Here is a 19,101-nt window from a genome sequence, read left to right on the forward strand (position 1 = left end):
TTTTTTTTTTTTTTTTTTTTTGAGACAGAGTCCTGCTCTGTTGCCTAGGCTAGAGTGCAGTGGCATGATCTCGGCTCACTGCAACCTCTGCCTCCCGGGTTCAAGTGATTCTCGTGTCTCAGCCTCCCAAGTAGCTGGAACTACAGGCTTGCGCCACCACACCCTGGATTAGTTTTGTATTTTTTTGTACAGACAGGGTTTCACCATGTTGGCCAGGCTGGTCTCGAATTCCTGACCTCAGGTGATCTGCCAGCCTCAGCCTCCCAAAGTGCTAGAATTACAGCTGTGAGCCACCGCGCCCAGCATCTACACACCTACTTGTATACCTATGTACACACATACAAACACAGACATAAACACACAAATACACATGTAAATACACACTGTGTGCATGCACACATGCACTCACATGTATACACGCACACACACACACCCATGCAGATATGTGTGCACATGTGCCTGCAGAGGTGTACACACACATACACACATGTGCATGCACCCCCTCACAAGGTGTACATGCACACATACATACATATGCATGCACCCCCCCCACACATATGCACACACATATATGAACAGATACATTTCCACACACACTTTTTTCCTGCTTGCTCGATGACATGCATTATAAGACCTTTTCCCCACCAATATTAGAGTTAAAATTTGTAGATCCCACAAATCAACTTCCTTTCCTGAATGGACAAACTTAGATTTGACCTTAGCATATCAAGGCTCAGACCCCCTGGATGGTATCTCCTGTCCTTTTTAGGAAGCAGGTTTGGGACCTTCCATACTGTGGGGTGTTGTGGGTGGGGGCATTGCAAGGTGCAGGTGTCATAAGTAGGGGTGTTGCAGGGTGCAGGTGTTGTGAGATGGAGGCATTGCAGCTCCCCGGAACTGCACACCTGTTATCCCAGTTCACAGCGCTTGACACTGTCCACATCTTTTTACAGCTATTTCTCACTTGACCTCCATTGAAACCCAGTAAGCAGTTAGTGTCAGCCACTTTACGGGGGTGGGAACTGAGACCCGGGAGCTGCCTGCCCTGGGATGAAGAGGGTGGGGGTGCACTGTGGAGCGGCGTTGATCTCTGAGCTGTCGGACTCAGAGCTGCTGCCTGTTCCATGCGTCCTGCTCCCCGATGGAGCTGATGGAAGCCAAGAGTGTGCTCCCCGCTGATGATGGGAGGATGTCCCCAGAAGATGGGAGAGTGGAGTCCCCACAGGGGTTGGGTGGGGTGGAGGCCTGGAGATGCTGGAACATGGGAATTCTCTGGCCCGTTGGCTGGTGCCTCTCCCTCAGGTGTCAGGAGTGCTCCTATGCTGGTTGCACCTGCACCCTGCAACACCTCAGCCCGCAACACCTGCACCCTGCAACACCTCAGCCCGCAACACCTGCACCCTGCAATGCTCTCACCCTGCAACACCGACACCAGCTCGGCCTGGCAGGGGACCAGAGGTGCTGGCTGGGGGTGTTGACTGCTTCTCTTTTCTCCCTTGCCAGACTCAGTAGAGGAAGCTGAGACCCAGCAGCCGCAGGAACAAGGTGGGTTTTGCCGGTGGCTCAGGCTTCCTCTGGTTATGAGCTGGGCCTTGGGGTAATGCCGGGGGAGGTGACAGAGCTGCGCGCGGTGGGCATTGGGTGCGGCTGTCACCCCTCTGTGGTGTGGGCTGGGGACTTGGGGGAGGTCGCCTGAGGTGGGCCTGAACCACCTGTCCACCGTGGCACTGGAGACCGTGGGGTCCCACACTTCTTCCAGTGAACATGCTGGCCCCTGCGTGGTCCCTGACAGAGGTGGAGCATCCTGTCCACTGCTTGGGCCCACTTGTAGCTGTGGGTTCCTTTCTCATGACCTGGAGAAGCTGCAGCTTGCCCTCTGCTCTGCCTCAGAGATGGGAGGCCACACTGCCCTCAGCGGGTGGCAGAATTCAGAGCCTTAGGTTGCAGGGGCCTCAACTGATGTCCCTCAAGGGTCTGCTTCTTCCTGGGGGGCTGATTCAGGGAGACTCTCCCATCTCCCCTCTACAGATCTGTCTTCCCCTCACACAGGGTCTGCATGGGGACAGCCTGGGGATGTCGACACCCCAGTGGCCCTCGGAAGTTCCCTGGGAATGGGGTCCCAGTACATTTGGGATGCAGGCAGGAGGTCCCAGAGGAGGCCCGGAAGCCAGTGGGGGAAGGGAAGGCTGTTGTAGGTTTGCCTGGGGGAGGGGGTGGATCCACCCTCCACCGAAGTCCCTGGAGCAAAGGCGAGTGGCTCTCCAGCCACCCCCAAGGCCAGGGTAATGTCTGGGAAGGGCTGTTTGCCTCTGCCGGGCGGCAGGGGAGATTTCTTAGCTAATCTAGTGTAGTCAAGTCAGACATTTGCCTCTAAATCATATTTAATTTTTTTTTAATTCCAAGGCTTTACAGATGAATAAGGAGACAGTTTGTATTGAAAATATTTTTTACATGTGAGCTTGAAACAGAGAGTCTATTTAAATCTAGATTCTTTCCTTCCCAGTAATGTCTCCTTTCGTCCCAGGTTTTCCAACAGGAAATGCGCTTGTTTGCTCACCTCTGGGAGGGGGCTTTGGCTGGGAATCCACCAAAGCCAGCAGGCACCAGCGGGCTGCATGGGCAGCCTGGCCTTTGTTAACCCTTTAGGAACTGCGGGCTTCAGGTTTTCAGACCATCCAAGGTGAAGGTGGCCACAGGAGCCTGGAAGCTTTCCCATCCTTCCTGCGGGGATGGTCCATTTCCCTGCGTGGAGCTGGGTACATGGCTACAACATCCCTGTCCTCTGCTGTGGGTGGCTTTACCAATTTTGCATAGCAGCTTTTGAGCTGATCAGTAGCTGTGATTGGCTGTTGAGGATTTCATGGATTCCTGTACCCCATCGGGGGGCCCAGTATGCCGACAAAAGTTATATTTGTAGTTGTAGTGCTGCATATACTTGGTCCGACTAGAAGGCTTTGATTCTTTCAAAAGGGAAAGGCATCTCTGAGGGATCACTGAGCTGACACATAGTCTCCTAAAACCATGCTGTCAGGTGGGTGGCAAAGGAGGACAGGAGGGTGATTTCATAGGAGAGTCAGGCCACGGGCCTGTGTTCTCCCTGTCCCCACAGTGCCGGAGTTCCTACGTGCTCCAGGCCCTGGGTTTGCATTGCACATAATTCTCAAGGGCTCGTGGCAAGCCAGTAGGGCGGTATCGTCTGGAAAGTGCTGCGCCAGGGACACAGAGGCCGGGAATGGTGCTGCGCCAGGGACACAGAGGCCGGGGATGCCGGGACCCTACCCCCAGTGGACCCAGGACTCACTGCTGGACTCTAATCTGTCTAGGTGTTTTTGTGACTTGCAGAAATACCTCCACCTTGCCTGAGCCCGGAGCCACAGGAGACCCTGCAGAAGGTAAAGAATATTCTGGAACAATGCAAGACCTGCCCAGGCTGCCCCCAGGAGCCAGCGTCCTGGGGTCTCTGTGCGGCATCCAGCAATGTGAGCTTGCAGGACCCCGACGAGCCCTCCTTCTGCTTGGAAGCTGAGGACGATTGGGAGGACCCAGAGGCCCTGAGCTCACTGCTGCTGTTCCTGAACGCCCCCGGGTACAAGACCAGCTTCCGTGGCCTGTACGATGTGGCGCTGCCGTGGCTGAGCAGCGTGTTCCGCAGCTTCAGCGACGAGGAGGAGCTGACTGGGCGTCTGGCACAGGCCCGGGGGGCGGCCAAGAAAGCTGGCCTCCTCATGGCCCTGGCTAGGCTCTGCTTCCTCCTGGGGCGCCTGTGCAGCAGGAGGCTCAAGCTGTCCCAGGCCCGAGTGTACTTTGAGGAAGCGCTTGGGGCCCTGGAGGGCAGCTTTGGGGACGTGTTCCTGGTGGTGGCTGTGTACGCCAACCTGGCCAGCATTTACCGGAAGCAGAAGAACCGGGAGAAGTGTGCACAGGTGGTGCCCAAAGCCATGGCCCTGCTCCTGGGGACGCCCGGCCACATCTGCAGCACCGAGGCGGAGGGGGAGCTCCTGCAGCTGGCGCTGCGGCGGGCGGTGGGTGGCCAGAGCCTGCAGGCCGAGGGCCGGGCCTGCTTCCTGCTGGCCAGGCACCACGTGCACCTCAAGCAGCCCGAGGAGGCCCTGCCCTTCCTAGAGCGGCTGCTGCTTTTGCACAGGGACTCGGGAGCCCCAGAGGCTGCGTGGCTCTCAGACTGCTACCTACTCCTGGCTGACATCTACAGTCGCAAGTGCCTGCCCCACCTGGTGCTGAGCTGTGTCAAGGTGGCCTCATTGCGGACACGGGGCTCGCTGGCCGGCTCGCTGAGGAGCGTGAACCTCGTGCTCCAGAACGCCCCCCAGCCCCACAGCCTCCCCGCCCAGACTTCCCACTACCTCAGGCAAGCGCTGGCCTCCCTGATCCCGGGCACGGGCCAGGTGCTGCGCGGCCCCCTCTACGCCAGCTTGGCCCAGCTGTACAGCCACCACGGCTGCCACGGCCCAGCCATCACCTTCATGACGCAGGCGGTGGAAGCCAGTACTGTTGCCGGCGTCCGTGCCATTGTGGACCACCTGGTGGCCCTGGCCTGGCTGCACGTGCTTCATGGGCAGAGCCCGGTGGCCCTGGACATCCTGCAGTCTGTCCAGGATGCAGTGGTAGCCAGCGAGGACCAAGAGGGCGTGATTGCCAACATGGTGGCTGTGGCTCTGAAGAGGAGCGGCCGGACGAGGCAGGCAGCCGAGGGCTACTACCGTGCCCTGCGGGTGGCTCGGGACCTGGGCCAGTGGAGGAACCAGGCGGTGGTGCTGGCCAACTTCGGGGCCCTGTGCCTGCATGCGGGTGCCAGCAGGCTGGCCCAGCACTACCTCCTGGAGGCTGTGCGGCTGTTCTCGAGGCTGCCCCGCGGGGAGTGTGGCCGGGACTTCACTCACGTGCTCCTGCAGCTGGGCCACCTCTGCACCCGCCAGGGCCCGGCCCAGCAGGGCAAGGGCTACTACGAGTGGGCCCTTCTGGTTGCTGTGGAGATGGGCCACGTGGAGAGTGAGTGCCCCGGTTCCTCCTGCGTGCCTTCTGGGGCCACTCGGGTCGGGGCACACCTGGGGTTTGTGATTCAGACACAAGCGGTGGTTTTTCCACCATCGAAAGTGCTGAGTCATGGCGAACAGCAGATGTTGGCAAGTGCCCTGGAGACAGGCGGTTCCCACGCAGGGCCAGGCCCTCTGTGCCCTACTGGGGGAGCCAGCTCTTCCCGGTTTGCCCAGGGACCATCCTGCCTTGAGCACTGCAAGTCCTGCATGCTGGGAATCCCTGAAGTCTGGGCAACGGACGGTGGGTCACTCTAGACATAACCCTGGGAGCGAGGCAGGCTCTGCTGAGCTGGGACTTGGGGCCCCTCCATGAGCCAGGCCCTGAGCGCCGGTGCTTGTGCCCCTGTTATCTGCTTGGCATCTCGGCAGCCCTGTGCACCTGTCATCCCACTTCACAGAGGCCGCAGGGGCAGGTGGTTACCCAAAGCTGCAGAGCAGTTCATGCAAAAGCAGCTCGTTGCCAGGCCCCACCCACAAATGGGGCTTGTGGGGTCCTCAGATGGCAGGGGCTGAGCGTGGGAAAGTGAGCTTCAGGCCAGAGAAGCCACAAAAGGGTGAGTGGCGTGATGGCGGGGCAGCTCTTGGCCCCGGGTTAGGGAAGCCTCTTTAGTCTGGGACCAGAGGGTTGAGAGGATTTAGTCAAGTAATACGTGGTGGGTGAGGGGCTGGTGGTGTAGCCTGTGTGAAGGCCCAGGGGTGAGCGAGTGGGGTTGTGATAAGGGTGAGTGGGGTATGAACGGGGGTGAGTGGTTGGGGGTGAGTGAGCAGGGGTGTGATGGGGGTGAGTGAGCGGGGGTGTGATTAGGCTGAGTGAGTGGGGGTGTGAGCGGGGGGGTGATGGGGGTGAGTGAGCGGGGTTATGAGCGGGTGAGCGGGGATGAGTGGGGTATGAGTGGGGGGTGAGTGAGCAGGGCCTATACAGGGAAGTGCAGAGTTGGGCGTGGGTGGGTTGGGTGCCGGATGGTGAGAAGCTCTGCTGGAGAGCTAAGCAGGGCCAGGGACCTCAGGCTGTGGCTTGGCCTTTTCCCCAAGAGCACTAGGGAGCCATGGAGTGCTATAGAATAGTCACTGCAGCCTGAGCCGTGAACGGACAGTAGGTGGGCAGGGCTGTCCGAAATCCAGGCCTCAGAGGATAGATGAGGAAGCTGAGTCTGGGGAAATGGCCGAGACTCGGGGTACCGTTGTGGGTCCCTCCTCCCAGGATGGACGTCATGGCATAGTGAGACCACTCAGAGGTGCCACCTATGGCCTGGCCCAGAGTCCCAGGGGCTGTGGCCAAATCTGCCCGTTTCCCAGCACAGGCCTGGCACCCACTCCTGGCCTGGGAGGGACGAGCTTTTGGAAAGGACCGTGTGAAGGGGCCCCGGTCCCACACATCTGTCCAAGGAGGGGTGGGGGGGTTCAGACCCAGGCTTCTTCCCCAGGGCCATTCTCTGACTGGAGGGAGACTGTCCAGGAACCCAGCACTCCAGCCCCCACTGCAGCCTCCAGTGGGTCCTGGCACAATAGCCTGTGGCATCTCCTCCTATGAGGCCCTCCCCGGGGTGCTGGGGGATTCAGACTTGGAAATGCAGGCCAGGGGACGGGGATCATGCCTCCCCGTCTCCCCACCCTGCGCGGAACAGTCGAGGAGACCGAGGGCCAGGGGATGGGGATCATGCTTCCCTGTCTCCCCACCCCGCGTTGAACAGTCGAGGAGACCGAGGGCGGGGCTGATACCCCACATGCTTACTTGGGGTCATTTTTGAGTCACTTTCAGTAGTTTGTGTCTTTCTAGGAGTTTGACTGTTGCGTCTAGATGATCTGATTTGTTGGTGTACAATTGCTCGTGGTGTTTTCATGGAATCCTTTTATTTCTGTCAGGTCGGCAATGATGTTCCCTCTTTCATTTCTGATTTTAGAAACTTGGGTTTTTAACTTTTAATATTTATTTTTATTAGAGATGGGGTCTCGTCATATTCCCCCAGGCTGGTCTTGAATGCTGGCCTCAAGCGATCCTCCCATCTCGGCCTCACAAAGTGCTGGGATGACAGGCGTGAGCCATGGTGCTCAGTCTCTGATTTTAGTCATTCGTGTCCCATCTTTCTTTTCTTGGTCGGTCTGGTGAAAGATTTGTCAATTTTGTTAATATTTTCGAAAAACCCACTTTTGGTTCTGTTGATTAGCTCTTTTGTTTTTCCATTCTCTGTATTTTTACTTCCCATTTCCACTCTCATGTTTATTATTTTCTTCCTTTTACTCGCTTTGGGTTTAGTTCATTCTTCTTTTTCTAGTTTCTCAAGGTGGAAGGTTGGGTTTTTGAGATTTTTCTTCTTTCTTTGAATGTAGACATTTATAGTTATACATTTCCCTTTCAGCACTGCCTTAGCTGCATCTTGGAACTGGAATTTTTGATATGCTGTGCTTTTTTTTTTTTAGGCAGAGTTTTGCTCTATTGCCCAGGCAGGAGTGCAGTGGTGCAATCTCGGCTCACTGCAACCTCTACCCGGATTCAAGCCATCCTCCTGCCTCAGCCTCCCGAGTAGCTGGGATTACAGACATGAACCACCACACCCAGCTAATTTTTGTATTTTTTTGTAGAGACGGGGTTTCACCACGTTTCCCAGGCTAGTCTCAAACTCCTGGACTCAAGCAATCCTCCCGCCTCGGCCTCCCACAGTGCTGGGATGACAGGCGTGAGCCATCGCGCTGGCCCCTGCCGTGCGTTTGTTTTCATTCTTCTCAAATTAGTTTTCAGTTTCCCTAATGGTCTCCTCTTTGACTCACTGGTTGTTTAGGAGTGTGTCATTTCCACATATTTTTGACTTTCCCAAATTTCCTTCACTGTTGATGTCCAGTTTCTCGCCAGTACAGCCGAAGAACACCCCTGCTTGGGTCTTAGTCCTTTTGCATTCACTGAGGCTCGTTGTGTGGCCTGGCACGTGGTCTGTCTTGGGGAATGTCCCGTGGGCGCTTGAGAAGACTGTGTATTCTGCCGTTGTTCGGTGGCATGTGTGATAGATGTCCATTCGGCGTACCTGGTTTCTGGTGTTCATCTCCGGAATGTTGCTGACACTAGAAAATCGGAAGCTTTCCACCGTTCCCAGCGCCCCGGCTTTGGGAGAGGCCCGTGAGCCTGTGGGTTTGGAGCCTGGCTGCACGGGAGGAGCATGTGTGGTAACGCCAGGGGCCGGCTTTGAACCCCATTCCCCCAACATGATGCCGTGTGTGGCAGACGTGACACTTGGCTTTGCTCCCTCAGGGTTCCATCTGCGACAGGGGCTATTGTGTCGCTGGCCTCATCATCTCTGGCTGAAGGCAGCCCTGGTCCTGGCCAGAGGGAGCGGCTTTGTGAAGCAGAAATAGATGGCCTGGTGCCGGGGCCGAGCCTGGCCAGGGCCTCAGCCTTGGGGGTTGTAAAGAAGGCTGGCCTCTACCATGGGCATCTGCACCAAGCTGTGCCCATGTCATGGTGTGCTCGGCGGCTCCCCGCCTGTGGGGCCCAGGCTCACAGAGGTATGAAAGAGGCAAGCACATCGCAGGGGCCTCTGAGCCCAGCCAGCCTCTCTTCGATACTGGGAGGCTGACGTCTTCCTTTTTGTCTTCCGCCCAGGCCAGCTGCGGGCTGTCCAGCGGCTGTGCCACTTCTACAGTGCCGTCATGCCCAGCGAGGCCCAGTGTGTCATCTACCATGAGCTCCAGCTCTCCCTGGCCTGCAAGGTGGCCGACAAGGTGCTGGAGGGGCAGCTCCTGGAGACCATCAGCCAGCTCTACCTGTCCCTGGGCACTGAACGGTGAGGACTGGCTCTGTGGTGGTGGGGGCGGGGGAGGGGGCAAAGGGGGCGGGTGGGGCGGGGCGGGGCAGGGGCACAGGGAAGCTGGCTCAGGGCCCCAGCAGCCCCTCTCCTTGGGATCATTTGGTTCCTTGGCATTGGATGCTCTGAGCTGGGGGGCCTGGGGTTGTCCCAGGGCTGCTGATGACCCGTGAGTCCCAGCTTGAGCCTCCCTTGTTGGGTGACACGTCTTCCCATCCCTGCTTGCACACCTCCCCAAAGGTCTTCTCAACCCCAGCAGAGGCAGTTACGTGCATTCTGGGCTGTTCTTCCTACCATGGTGGCTTTTGTCATCTGACCTCTGCCTGCCCCGAGTCTTCACTCCTGGCCTTCATCTGTCCCCTTAAATGCAACCACAGCAGCCACCTGTGGCTACTTTCCCACAGAAGACAGAGCCAGTTGTGTCACCTGCTTCCCTGGGGCAGGGTTTCAAGGTCTCACATCACACGTGGCCCATTCGGCTCCCCTGGAGCATCCTGACCTGGTGGGATAACCATGGCCCTGGCCACCCTACCCACAGGGCCTAGTGACATTGCTGCAGTTATACCCCTTTGACTCACTGAAAGAGCAGGGAAGGAGCTAGATTCCACAGGGACCCAGGAGATCAGCTCCAGTCTTGGCCTCAGGTTCACAGCAGGAAAATGGGCCAGTGTGTTAGAGCCATGCTTCTCAAAGTGTGGTCCCTGTACCAGCAGAGCAGCATCCATGTCACCTAGGAGCTCGTGGCAAGTGGGAGTTCTAGGGCCCGCCCCAGGCCTGTGGAGCCAGAAGCTCTGGGGGCAGGACAGCAAGCTATACGGACAGGCCTCTGGGTGACTGTGATGCCTGCACACCTTGAGAACCATTGGCCTGGATAGCTTCTGAACACTAATGGCTCCTGGTGTGTCTGGAGAAGACACAGGCCATGTCTGGGACCCGGGGGAGATGGACTAGCATGCTCCTGCTGCCACAGGCAGCATGATGCCCAGTTCTCTCAGAAGGATGTCCTTCATCTTTTCTGTGCCGTGTGTGTTCACCCAGGCACTCTCAGCAGCCTGGAAAGGGAAGGACACTGCACACACGAGAGGGCCGTTCCCAGTCCCCACATTCCAGATTCATCTGTCACCAGACCCATGGGAGGAGGCAGACTGGTTCCAGGAGGACGAAAGCCCTTGTTCTGACACCTGTGTCTGATTCCAGGGCCTACAAATCCGCTCTGGACTACACCAAACGAAGTCTGGGGATTTTCATTGACCTCCAGAAGAAAGAGAAAGAGGCACATGCCTGGCTGCAAGCAGGGAAGATCTATTACATCTTGCGACAGAGCGAGCTGGTGGACCTGTACATCCAGGTGAGTGGTGAGGGACGCAGGAGGGCCTCTGCACATGTTCACTCTCCATCCATCCATCCATCCATTCATCCTTCCATCATCTATTTACCTGTCCATCCTTCCTTCCATCCATCCATCCATCATCCATCCTTCCTTCCATCATCCATCCATCCTTCCATTATCCATCCATTCACCTGTTCGTCCTTCCATCTACCCATCCATCATCCATCCATCATCCATCCATCCATCATGCATCCATCCTTCCATCATCCATCCATCCACCTGTTCATCCTTCCATTCATCCATCATCATCCTTCACCATCCAATCACCTTTCATCCATCCATCCTTCCATTTATCCATCCATCCATCATTCATCCTTTTATCATCCATCCATTCACCTGTTCGTCCATCCATCCATTTATCATCCATCATTCCATCATCCATCCATTCACCTGTTGATCCTTCCATCCATCATCCATCATCCTTCCATCATCCATCCATCCTTCCATCATCCATCCATTCACCCATCCATCCATTCACCTGTTTGTCCGCCCATCCATTTATCCATCATTCATCCATCCGCCCACCCATCTACACATTAATCCATCCCTCCATTCATTTGTCTGTCTATCCATTTGTTTATCCATACATTTGTCTATCCACCCATCTATCCATCCATCCATCTATCCATGTGTACATACATACATCATCCACCCTCCACCCTTCCATTCATACATTATCCACCAACCCATACATACACACATCATTCAACCCATCCATCCACCCACCCATCCATCCATCCATTCATCCATTCATCTGTCCGTCTGTCCATCCGTCAATCCATCCATCCATCCATCCATCCATCCATGCATCCATCTATCCACACACCCATCCATTCATCTGCCCATCCATCCATCCATGGGCCAATACATCTGCTCATCAATTTATCCATCCATCCACTCATTCCTAAGCCACTGCTGAGCACCTGTTGTATGCCTTTCCCCTCCCTCCCGCTGGCTCCCTCATATCCTCCCCCAGTGGCCAGCATCTTCTCCCTGAGGGCAGAGGCACAGCCCCTCACAGTGCCCAGCACCCACTGGTATACAGCACATGCTCAAATAATGTGGCCTCTCAGTTAACACACAGAAGAACTTGCTCCAAGCAACATGTGGCAAATCTCCTTACAAAATGCATCTGTCACAGCAGCGGTTTTCAGAGGCTTTCCCAAACACAGTGTGATCTGGAACAAATTGGGAAGCCCATGAGCCTGGCGAAACTTTTGTTTTTGAGCACCTGCTGTATATCTCCTCGAGCTGAGGAGAAGGATCAAGAGCTCATGGCCAAGAGGGGACAAGCCCACCCACAAACACTGTTGATGTGGGGCCCTGAGCCGTGGCAGGGATGTGGCAACGCAGAAAGGAGCCAGGGGATGGGCTCCCAGCAATCTGGGGGCTACCGAGGCTGGTTTGAGTGCAGGGGGAGTGGGCTAGGGCTAGCCCTGGTGGCAGGATTCACAGGTGTCGGGCTCCTGGGCTGCAGCTCCACAGTCACTTCCTGGCACTCAGGTGCATGAGGTCATTGTCCTCATGCCAGCGGTGGGGGGCAGACCTAATGCACAGGGTCTGAAAAAGGCTCAGGTGCATCTGCAGTGTGTGAGAGGAAGGAGGCCGAGTGTGGGGGGGGAGGGGGCAGGGGGAGTCCCACCTGGATGGGCGGGGCCACCTCACCAGCTGTGGGTCTTAAGGGAACTTCTGCCTCCTTTCAGGTGGCACAGAATGTGGCCCTGTACACAGGCGACCCCAACCTGGGGCTGGAGCTGTTTGAGGCGGCTGGAGACATCTTCTTCAATGGGGCCTGGGAGCGGGAGAAAGCTGTGTCCTTCTACCGGGTGAGCTGGCCTGTGGGCTGATGTGGGTGGGCCCCAGGGGGGGCACTTTGGGGGCTGAGGCACAGGTGTGGCCCGGAGAGGCCTCCCACCAACATGCTTAGTTTCCTAGTGGTTTCACCGGGAATGATACTGACTGTGCCCCCCGCCCGGGACAAACACTTGGGGCCTGGACACAGCAATGGCCTTACCCTTGCACCCGATGATCTCAAGCCACCATGAGTGGGAAGTACTGTCCCCATCTTACAGATGAGGACACTGAGGATCAGAGAGGCACAGGGACATGCCAAAGGACACACGGCATGCCAGTGGGAAGCCCAGGGCCAGGGCCCAGGTCTGCATGCACCCCGAAGCGGGGACGGCTTCTCCCTTCCTCTGAGCTCACGGTGTGGCTCAGCCCTGGGCACAGATAAATGTGGTGTTTTTAGAGCACAGAGGAGTGCTGGCTCCCCGCAGTGAGACCCCCGGTGCCCAAGCGGGAGGGGCTGGTCCGAGGCTGCCGGGTGTAGCTGGACGGGTCTCAGGTGACTGTTCAGCCCCCAGCTTGGGTGTCTGAACTGCCCTTTATCTCAGAGAACAGCGCTGTGTCGAGGCCCAGGGGTAGCTGGGGCGTGGGAAGCTCTGAGCACGTGTTTGAGCTCTGAGGAGGGCGCTGGGCAAGGTGGGTGCTGCGGGAAGCCTGACCCCACCTGCCTGTGTGGCAGGACCGGGCCCTGCCCCTGGCGGTGACTACGGGCAACCGCAAGGTGGAGCTGCGGCTGTGCAACAAGCTGGTGGCACTGCTGGCCACACTGGAGGAGCCCCAGGAGGGCTTGGAGTTTGCCCACATGGCCCTAGCACTCAGCATCACCCTGGGTAAGCCCCCTGAGTCCCCACCCTGCTAGGACCCACACTCTGCCAGAGCTCAGCCTCCAGGTCTGCAGGGCAGGAGTGGAAACAGCTGCTGGATTTTCCATGGTCTCCTGTCCAGGCAGACAGATCTGCTCAGCTGGCTCCTCCGTCCGTCCAGCCGCGGGGCACAGCCCGAGATCTCTCACACAGTGCAGAGCTCCCTGCCTGGCTGAGCTCTGCTTCCTCTGCCTCTTCCCCCTGCTGACCATGAGGGCCAGCCAGTGTGCCCTCTGCCTTCCAGACATGCCTGGCATCTCGTTGGTCCCTGCATGTGCCAGGCTGAGTGGCACATTCCCTTTCTCTTGTGCCCTTCCCACCCTCATCAACCACAGGGCTCTCTGGCTGATGAAATCCCAGTTCCCCTTCCAGCAGCCTGCCCCTTAGAGTCAGGCATCCCCCGGTGCTGTGCCAGGGTCGTCTGTCCTCCTCTAGAGAGATGGAGCCCCGGGTGGGCATCATGCCCCAGCGCCTTGCGCCCCAGGGCCTGGTACACAGGTGTGCAGCCGCATGGGAATGCATTGAATGCAGGCTCCACGGCACTCGCCCTGAAAAGGGGAGGACACCGGAGACAGCCCAGGGGGGCTCGCGCATCTGCGGGGCGGACCTGGAGCTCAGGCACGCAGTGACTCCCCAAGGTAGGGGGCTCTGATGATGACACACCCAGGAAGAGTTGGATGTCACATCTGTGGGTTGCCTGGAGCCCTGGTGCCCGGGAGTGCCTGGGCTGCACGCCTTTTGGGCTCTCCTGGTTAAAAACAGTAAGCAAAGGCACGTGGCTATGTGTAGGCACAGAGCCGGGCCATCCAAGTCTGACTTTGCCAAAGCCTCACCATAGACGGGGGCAGGCCTTATTAGTTCTGCTTTGCAGATGGGAAAGTGAGTCTGGGAGCCCAGAAGGGACTGGCCAGAACTGCCCAGGTGACCGCAGGTGCCTGGAGGCGAGCCAGGTGCTGCCCAGGGTCTGCATGCCTGCTCTTGAGGGGCCTGTGCCCTGCCTGCCCCAGGGAGCCACGTCCTCACACCTGCCCCCTCGGCCTGCACCCCAGGGGACCAGCTGAACGAGCGCGTGGCCTACCACCGGCTGGCCGCCCTGCACCACCAACTGGGCCACGGCGAGCTGGCCGAGCACTTCTACCTCAAGGCCCTGTCGCTCTGCAACTCGCCGCTGGAGTTTGACGAGGAGACCCTCTACTACGTGAAGGTGTACCTGGTGCTCGGTGACATAATCTTCTATGACCTGAAGGTGGGTGGGGAAGGGCAGGGCTCGGGGTGTTCCTGGCCCCCTGGGAGTGGGATCTCCACTCAGACCCCAGAGGCCTGGGTTCCAACCTTCCTTAGGAATGGCCCAGTGCCCTCCCTGGAGCGCTGCGCTCGGCTGGAGGAGCTGGCATGGTTAGCACACACAACCCAGCCCCTGAGCTGGCCAGGCCCCGCCCTCAAGAACTCAGCCTCAGCCAGGGATGCTGATACATGAGTGGGCAATGGTGGCCTCTCGGTAAAGAAGGGGGATTGTAGTCAGGGGGGCCCTCCTGGAGGAGGTGACACCAAAGCTGAATTTTGACAGTCAAGTTTCAAGTTGTATTTAACAAAGAAAACAGGGTAGGGAGAAGGACATTTGGGGGGATGGCATCATCCTCACATTGAATCCATGTTGCAAGATCCAACCCAAATCCCGGCGCAGCCTCTAGGAAGCCTGCTCAGGGTGCCAGCCTGCACTAAGCAGCTCCTTCCTGGAGTCCCGAGACACCTTGAATCTTCACATCACCCAGGCAGGGTGGGGCAGGGCCGGTGTCTTACCACCTACTTCACAGACAGGGAAACCCCAGCTCAGGGCGGGTGCAGTGGGGCAGGGCCCCAGACAGCCAGGCTGAGGCCTTGCTGGGTCGGGCCTGTCTCGAGGGGAGGTGCTGGGACCTGTGCTCCCTCTGCCCCCAGCCCTGCAGGGGTGGAGAGCTGGGACCAGCAGACTCGGACCTGGGGTGTCCCCACCCCCTTGCCCAGCAGGCGCCCGTCCCTACTCAGCATCACACTGGCACTGCATCGGTGCTCCTTGTGGGCTGAGGGGCCAGGGCGCTCCAGTCCAGGGACTGAGCTCTTGGGGGCCTTAGAACAACATGAGGAGCTGGGGCAGCCCTAAGACCCCACCCTGTATCCCCCACCGCAGGCCTGGGGCTGCCCGGGAGGCCCCCGCCCAGTGCTGGCGACACCTGGTGGTCAGAAGCGGTCCCTGTGTCCTCCCAAGTCCCAGCCAGACAGGGAGGTGCCAGGTGTCAGGCTCAGAGGGACGCTGCTCACCGCTCAGGGGCTGGCCTGGGACCCAGGGGACGGGCCTCCCAGAGGGGCCTTTATCTCTCTTAGTCATGCCTGCCACCCACTCCGCCCACCCAGGAGGAAGGAAAGGACCAAGTAGTCCCTGAGAGGCTAAAGTCCATGGCTGGGGTCGAGGGGCAGAGGCCTCCTTCACCTTCCCATGCACAGCCCTCTGGGCCTCATGGTGACTGTGCTGTCAGCGCAGGCCAGCTTCCCACAGGGAGGCCGCACACATGGACATGCACACAGGCACACACACACAGGTGCACACACACATGGACAGGCACATGCAAATGCACACAAGCACACACACAGGCACATGGACATGCACATGCACACAGGCACATGCACACACAGGCACATGCACACACACAGGCACACGCACACACAGACACATATGCTTTGGCTGGCTCCTTCCTGTTTAGTTGGGATGCCCCCCCCTTCAGGAAGCCCTTGCCTCCCATCCCAGGCTGAGTCTGGGGCCTCCTGGGCCCCCCACAGGCTCCTGGGCTTCCCTCTGCCACAGCCCTGGCCACCCTGTGTGGTCAGTGTTCACTCCCAGGTCCCCCAGACTGGGAGCAGGGACGGTAGGCTCAGCCATGCGCCCGGCAACAGAGTCCAGTGTTGGGTGGGACTGGGGGGTGTTGGATGAGCAGTGAGGGTGACTCAGGCCCTTCTTGCACCCCTGCTCCGTGTGTGGGGCGGGGCAGTGAGGGAATGGGCTGCTGCATATTGGACTTTGTCCTTGGCCCTGGGAGCCATCTTGAGATGGTAAAAGGGGACGGGCCAGGCATGGGTCTTAGAGAGGTCCCTTGGGTGGCCCCCGTGAGGAGGAGGCGCCTGGGGAGAAGCTGGGTGGGGGATGGGAGAGTCAAGGAGGAGGTCTGGGAGGTGGCATCCCAACCCAGGGATGGTGAGTTTGAGCAAAGATGCATTGAAAATGGGAGTGGATGTCTGGGGCGTCACACTCCGTCAGTATTTCAGGGAAGAGTCCCAGAGAGGACACCTGTGAGATGCTTTTGTACCTGGCCCGGCCCGTGGAGGGCCTGGAAATGGTCAGCATGGACAGGGGCCAGAGGGAAGCCTGGGTCACTCAACTCAACACTGTGCCCCTGCTGTGGCTGGGAGCCACGGGTCCTACATGGAACTCTCAGAGCAGGCAGGACCCGCCCCAACCTCAGCCCACGGGGAAAGCAGCCACTGCCTGCAGAGAGGGTGGGGCTGGGACAGGAGGCTTGGGGTGAGTGGGGTGTAGGGACAATCAGGAAGCCTTCCAGGGGGTGCCAGGGCCACCTCCACCTCCTGCAGCTGAGCCCACAGCAGTGTCACAGGCTTCTGGGCTCATGGGGTGAGCCAGCATCGGCCCGACATGTGGAAAGACCTGGGCACAGGAACGGCCTCTGGGGAGACGGGCTCCAAGTCCCCCTTTTGCTGAGCATGGCCTGTCCCCCTCAGGACCCGTTTGATGCAGCCGGATACTACCAGCTGGCACTGGCGGCCGCCGTGGACCTGGGCAACAAGAAGGCACAGCTGAAGATCTATACGCGGCTGGCCACCATCTACCACAACTTCCTCCTGGACCGTGAGAAGTCGCTCTTCTTCTATCAGAAGGCCAGGACCTTCGCCACAGAGCTCAACGTCCGCAGGGTCAACCTGCCTTCTCTGCCACTCTGCGGGTGGGCCCCCTGGTTGGCCCCCAGCCACCCTCACTGAGGACAGCGTCTAAGGGAGTGGGTTTTGTGCAAGGCGGGGGGCCTCCTGTGTCTCCTGGTGTCTCCGGTGGCTCATTTTCTGGGAAATGGAGGCACGAACGCAGGGGTCAAATAGCAATAAATCGTTTTTTTGTTTTGTTTTGTTTTTTGCAATAACTTATCGAAGTCACCAGGGCATCCTTCCCTAGTGTGCTTCCTGGGGCGTGTCTAGGGGCCAGCTCCCTTCCCTGGGGACAGCCCTGCTGCTATGTCCTGATCTTGGGTATGAGAAGGACCCCGAGTCCAACAGACCTGTGCCAGGTCACCAGGAGCCTGGGTTTCCTTGGCGGCCAGAGGGGAGATGGTGGTGGAACGCCCTGGGCAGCTCCCTGCTCGGAGCTTTTGCCACAGGTCTCGTGCCACCCTTGCCTTTAATCCTCAGGCCACTGTGCCCGGAGGTGGGGGCTGTTAGTGCCCCCATTTGCCATTGAAGAAATAGAGGCACAGAGAGGTTAGGTGTCTGGCCCACCATCACACAGCAGGTAGGGGCAGAGACGCAGAGTCCAGTGTACTGGCCACCACATCGCCCTGCTGGCCTGCTCTCAGGAAGGTGTCCCCCATTAGGACCCAAGGTCAGCTCCTGGACCTCTCTTGTGGTGTCAGGAGAGCCACAGGCCAGTGAGGGTGGCCCAGGGGGGCACTAAGTGTCCTCTGGTCCCAGACTTGGCTGGGCTGAGCCTGGCCAGTCCCACCTCCGGCCACTGGTCAGCCCTGCAGGAAGTGAGATGCAGGGATGTCTGCCTATGTAGACGCTGCTGCCCAGTGTTGAAAGCCTTATCTGGGCTGCCCCCTCAGCCCTCCCCACGTACTCCTCCCCTTCCGGCCCCCGGCCCTCATCTCTGTCCCCAAGGATAACAGGTTTTCCTTCTTGGAATCTCTTGGCCCCAGGAAACACGGCTCACATGGTCTCTTTGCCAGTTTACGGCAAGGAAACCGAGGTTCAGAGACTGTGGGTGCCCCACGTGATTCTCACAAACACTGCACTCTCCCAGGCCCCTCTTTTAAACAGTTTTTAAATGAGGTGACATTCACATAGCATGCAATTAACTATTTCAACGCGAATAATGTGGTGGCATTTGTGCATTTACAGTGCTGTGCAACCACCCACGCCATCTAGTTTCAAAATGCATTCATCTCCCCAGAAGAAACCTCCCGTCCTCATTAAGCAGTTACTCCTCCTTGGAATCCCCCAAGCTCCTCTCCTGGGGTCCAGAGAGAGACTTGCCAGTGGGCAGAGCTCTGATAATAAGGAATCAGGCACCCACTGCTGGTTTAGTCCTGGGATGGTTTTCCACCCAGCAGAGGTGGCAGAGCCAGGAGGGTCTGGGAGCGCTACAGGGGAGCCCCGTGCTTGCTGCTGGAGCCCTGCCCTGAGCCTCCCCACCAGGGGGCAGCAGAGAGCTTTCCAGAACCGGCCGCGGGGCTGGAGGGAAGCAGCGGCTCAGACCTGTTGACAAACCTCATGTTGACCCCAGACCGCTGTCTCTGTGGGTTGGGCTTGGGAATTGGAGAGGAGGTCGCATGATTGCAAACATGAAGACGGCACGGCCTGGCTGGAGCATCGGGAAGCGCTGTCACGGTTACTGAGGACACAGACCTCCTGCCCGCCAGGCCGGGCCTGCAGCCATTCCTCTCGGGTGGGGTCCCCAAGTCTGGGTTGCTCTCGGCCCCCGACCTGCCTCAGAGTCCGGGGGGCTTTGGAACTGTGCCTCCCTATCTCCACCCACCCTGGCTGGCGCCATGAGGGGCCTGGATCCTGGGATCCTGTTCCTCTCAGGCAGCAGAGCCTAGGGGACCAGAGGAGACGGTGGGTCTTCAAGCCCCACATTCAAACCCCAGCCCAACACTCACAGTCTGGGGGTTCGGGGTGAGGTAGTTGATTTCTCTGAGCCCCAGTTTGGTCACCACTAAAATGAGGCCGACATACTGAGGCAGAGTGCCAGCCCAAGGGCTAATAGAGGCCTGTTTCCTACTAACAATACTTCTTACTCCTAGGAAAAGCTCCAACAACCACACGCTGTGGAACATTCAACCCAGGTCAACTTGTCAGAGACATGTGAACCAGAGCAACTCCATCTTGAACGGGGG

The 19,101-nt window shown here is 58.4% G+C and overlaps 1 protein-coding gene across 3 annotated transcripts in view; it reads left to right on the top strand.

Moving 5' to 3' along the window:
• The window catches only part of SH3TC1 (SH3 domain and tetratricopeptide repeats 1), a 41,247-nt gene extending 24,162 nt beyond the window's left edge, over positions 1 to 17,085 (top strand). For 2 of the 3 annotated variants that reach the window (XM_032135676.2, XM_032135677.2), the window contains 8 exons: positions 1,504 to 1,545; positions 3,343 to 5,007; positions 8,647 to 8,827; positions 10,046 to 10,196; positions 11,942 to 12,064; positions 12,766 to 12,916; positions 13,999 to 14,195; positions 16,718 to 17,085. In XM_032135676.2, the coding sequence (XP_031991567.1) occupies positions 1,504 to 1,545; positions 3,343 to 5,007; positions 8,647 to 8,827; positions 10,046 to 10,196; positions 11,942 to 12,064; positions 12,766 to 12,916; positions 13,999 to 14,195; positions 16,718 to 16,975 (2,768 nt within the window). In that variant the 3' untranslated portion in view covers positions 16,976 to 17,085. Of the gene's footprint in view, positions 1 to 1,503; positions 1,546 to 3,342; positions 5,008 to 8,646; positions 8,828 to 10,045; positions 10,197 to 11,941; positions 12,065 to 12,765; positions 12,917 to 13,998; positions 14,196 to 16,717 lie in introns of those variants that run through there. The other variant, XM_058430224.1, reaches the window with a different exon arrangement.
• Positions 17,086 to 19,101: the final 2,016 nt, after the last annotated feature.

This window comes from Hylobates moloch, unplaced genomic scaffold (genome assembly GCF_009828535.3).
Source record: "Hylobates moloch isolate HMO894 unplaced genomic scaffold, HMol_V3 SCAFFOLD_17, whole genome shotgun sequence".
Lineage (NCBI taxonomy): Eukaryota > Metazoa > Chordata > Mammalia > Primates > Hylobatidae > Hylobates > Hylobates moloch.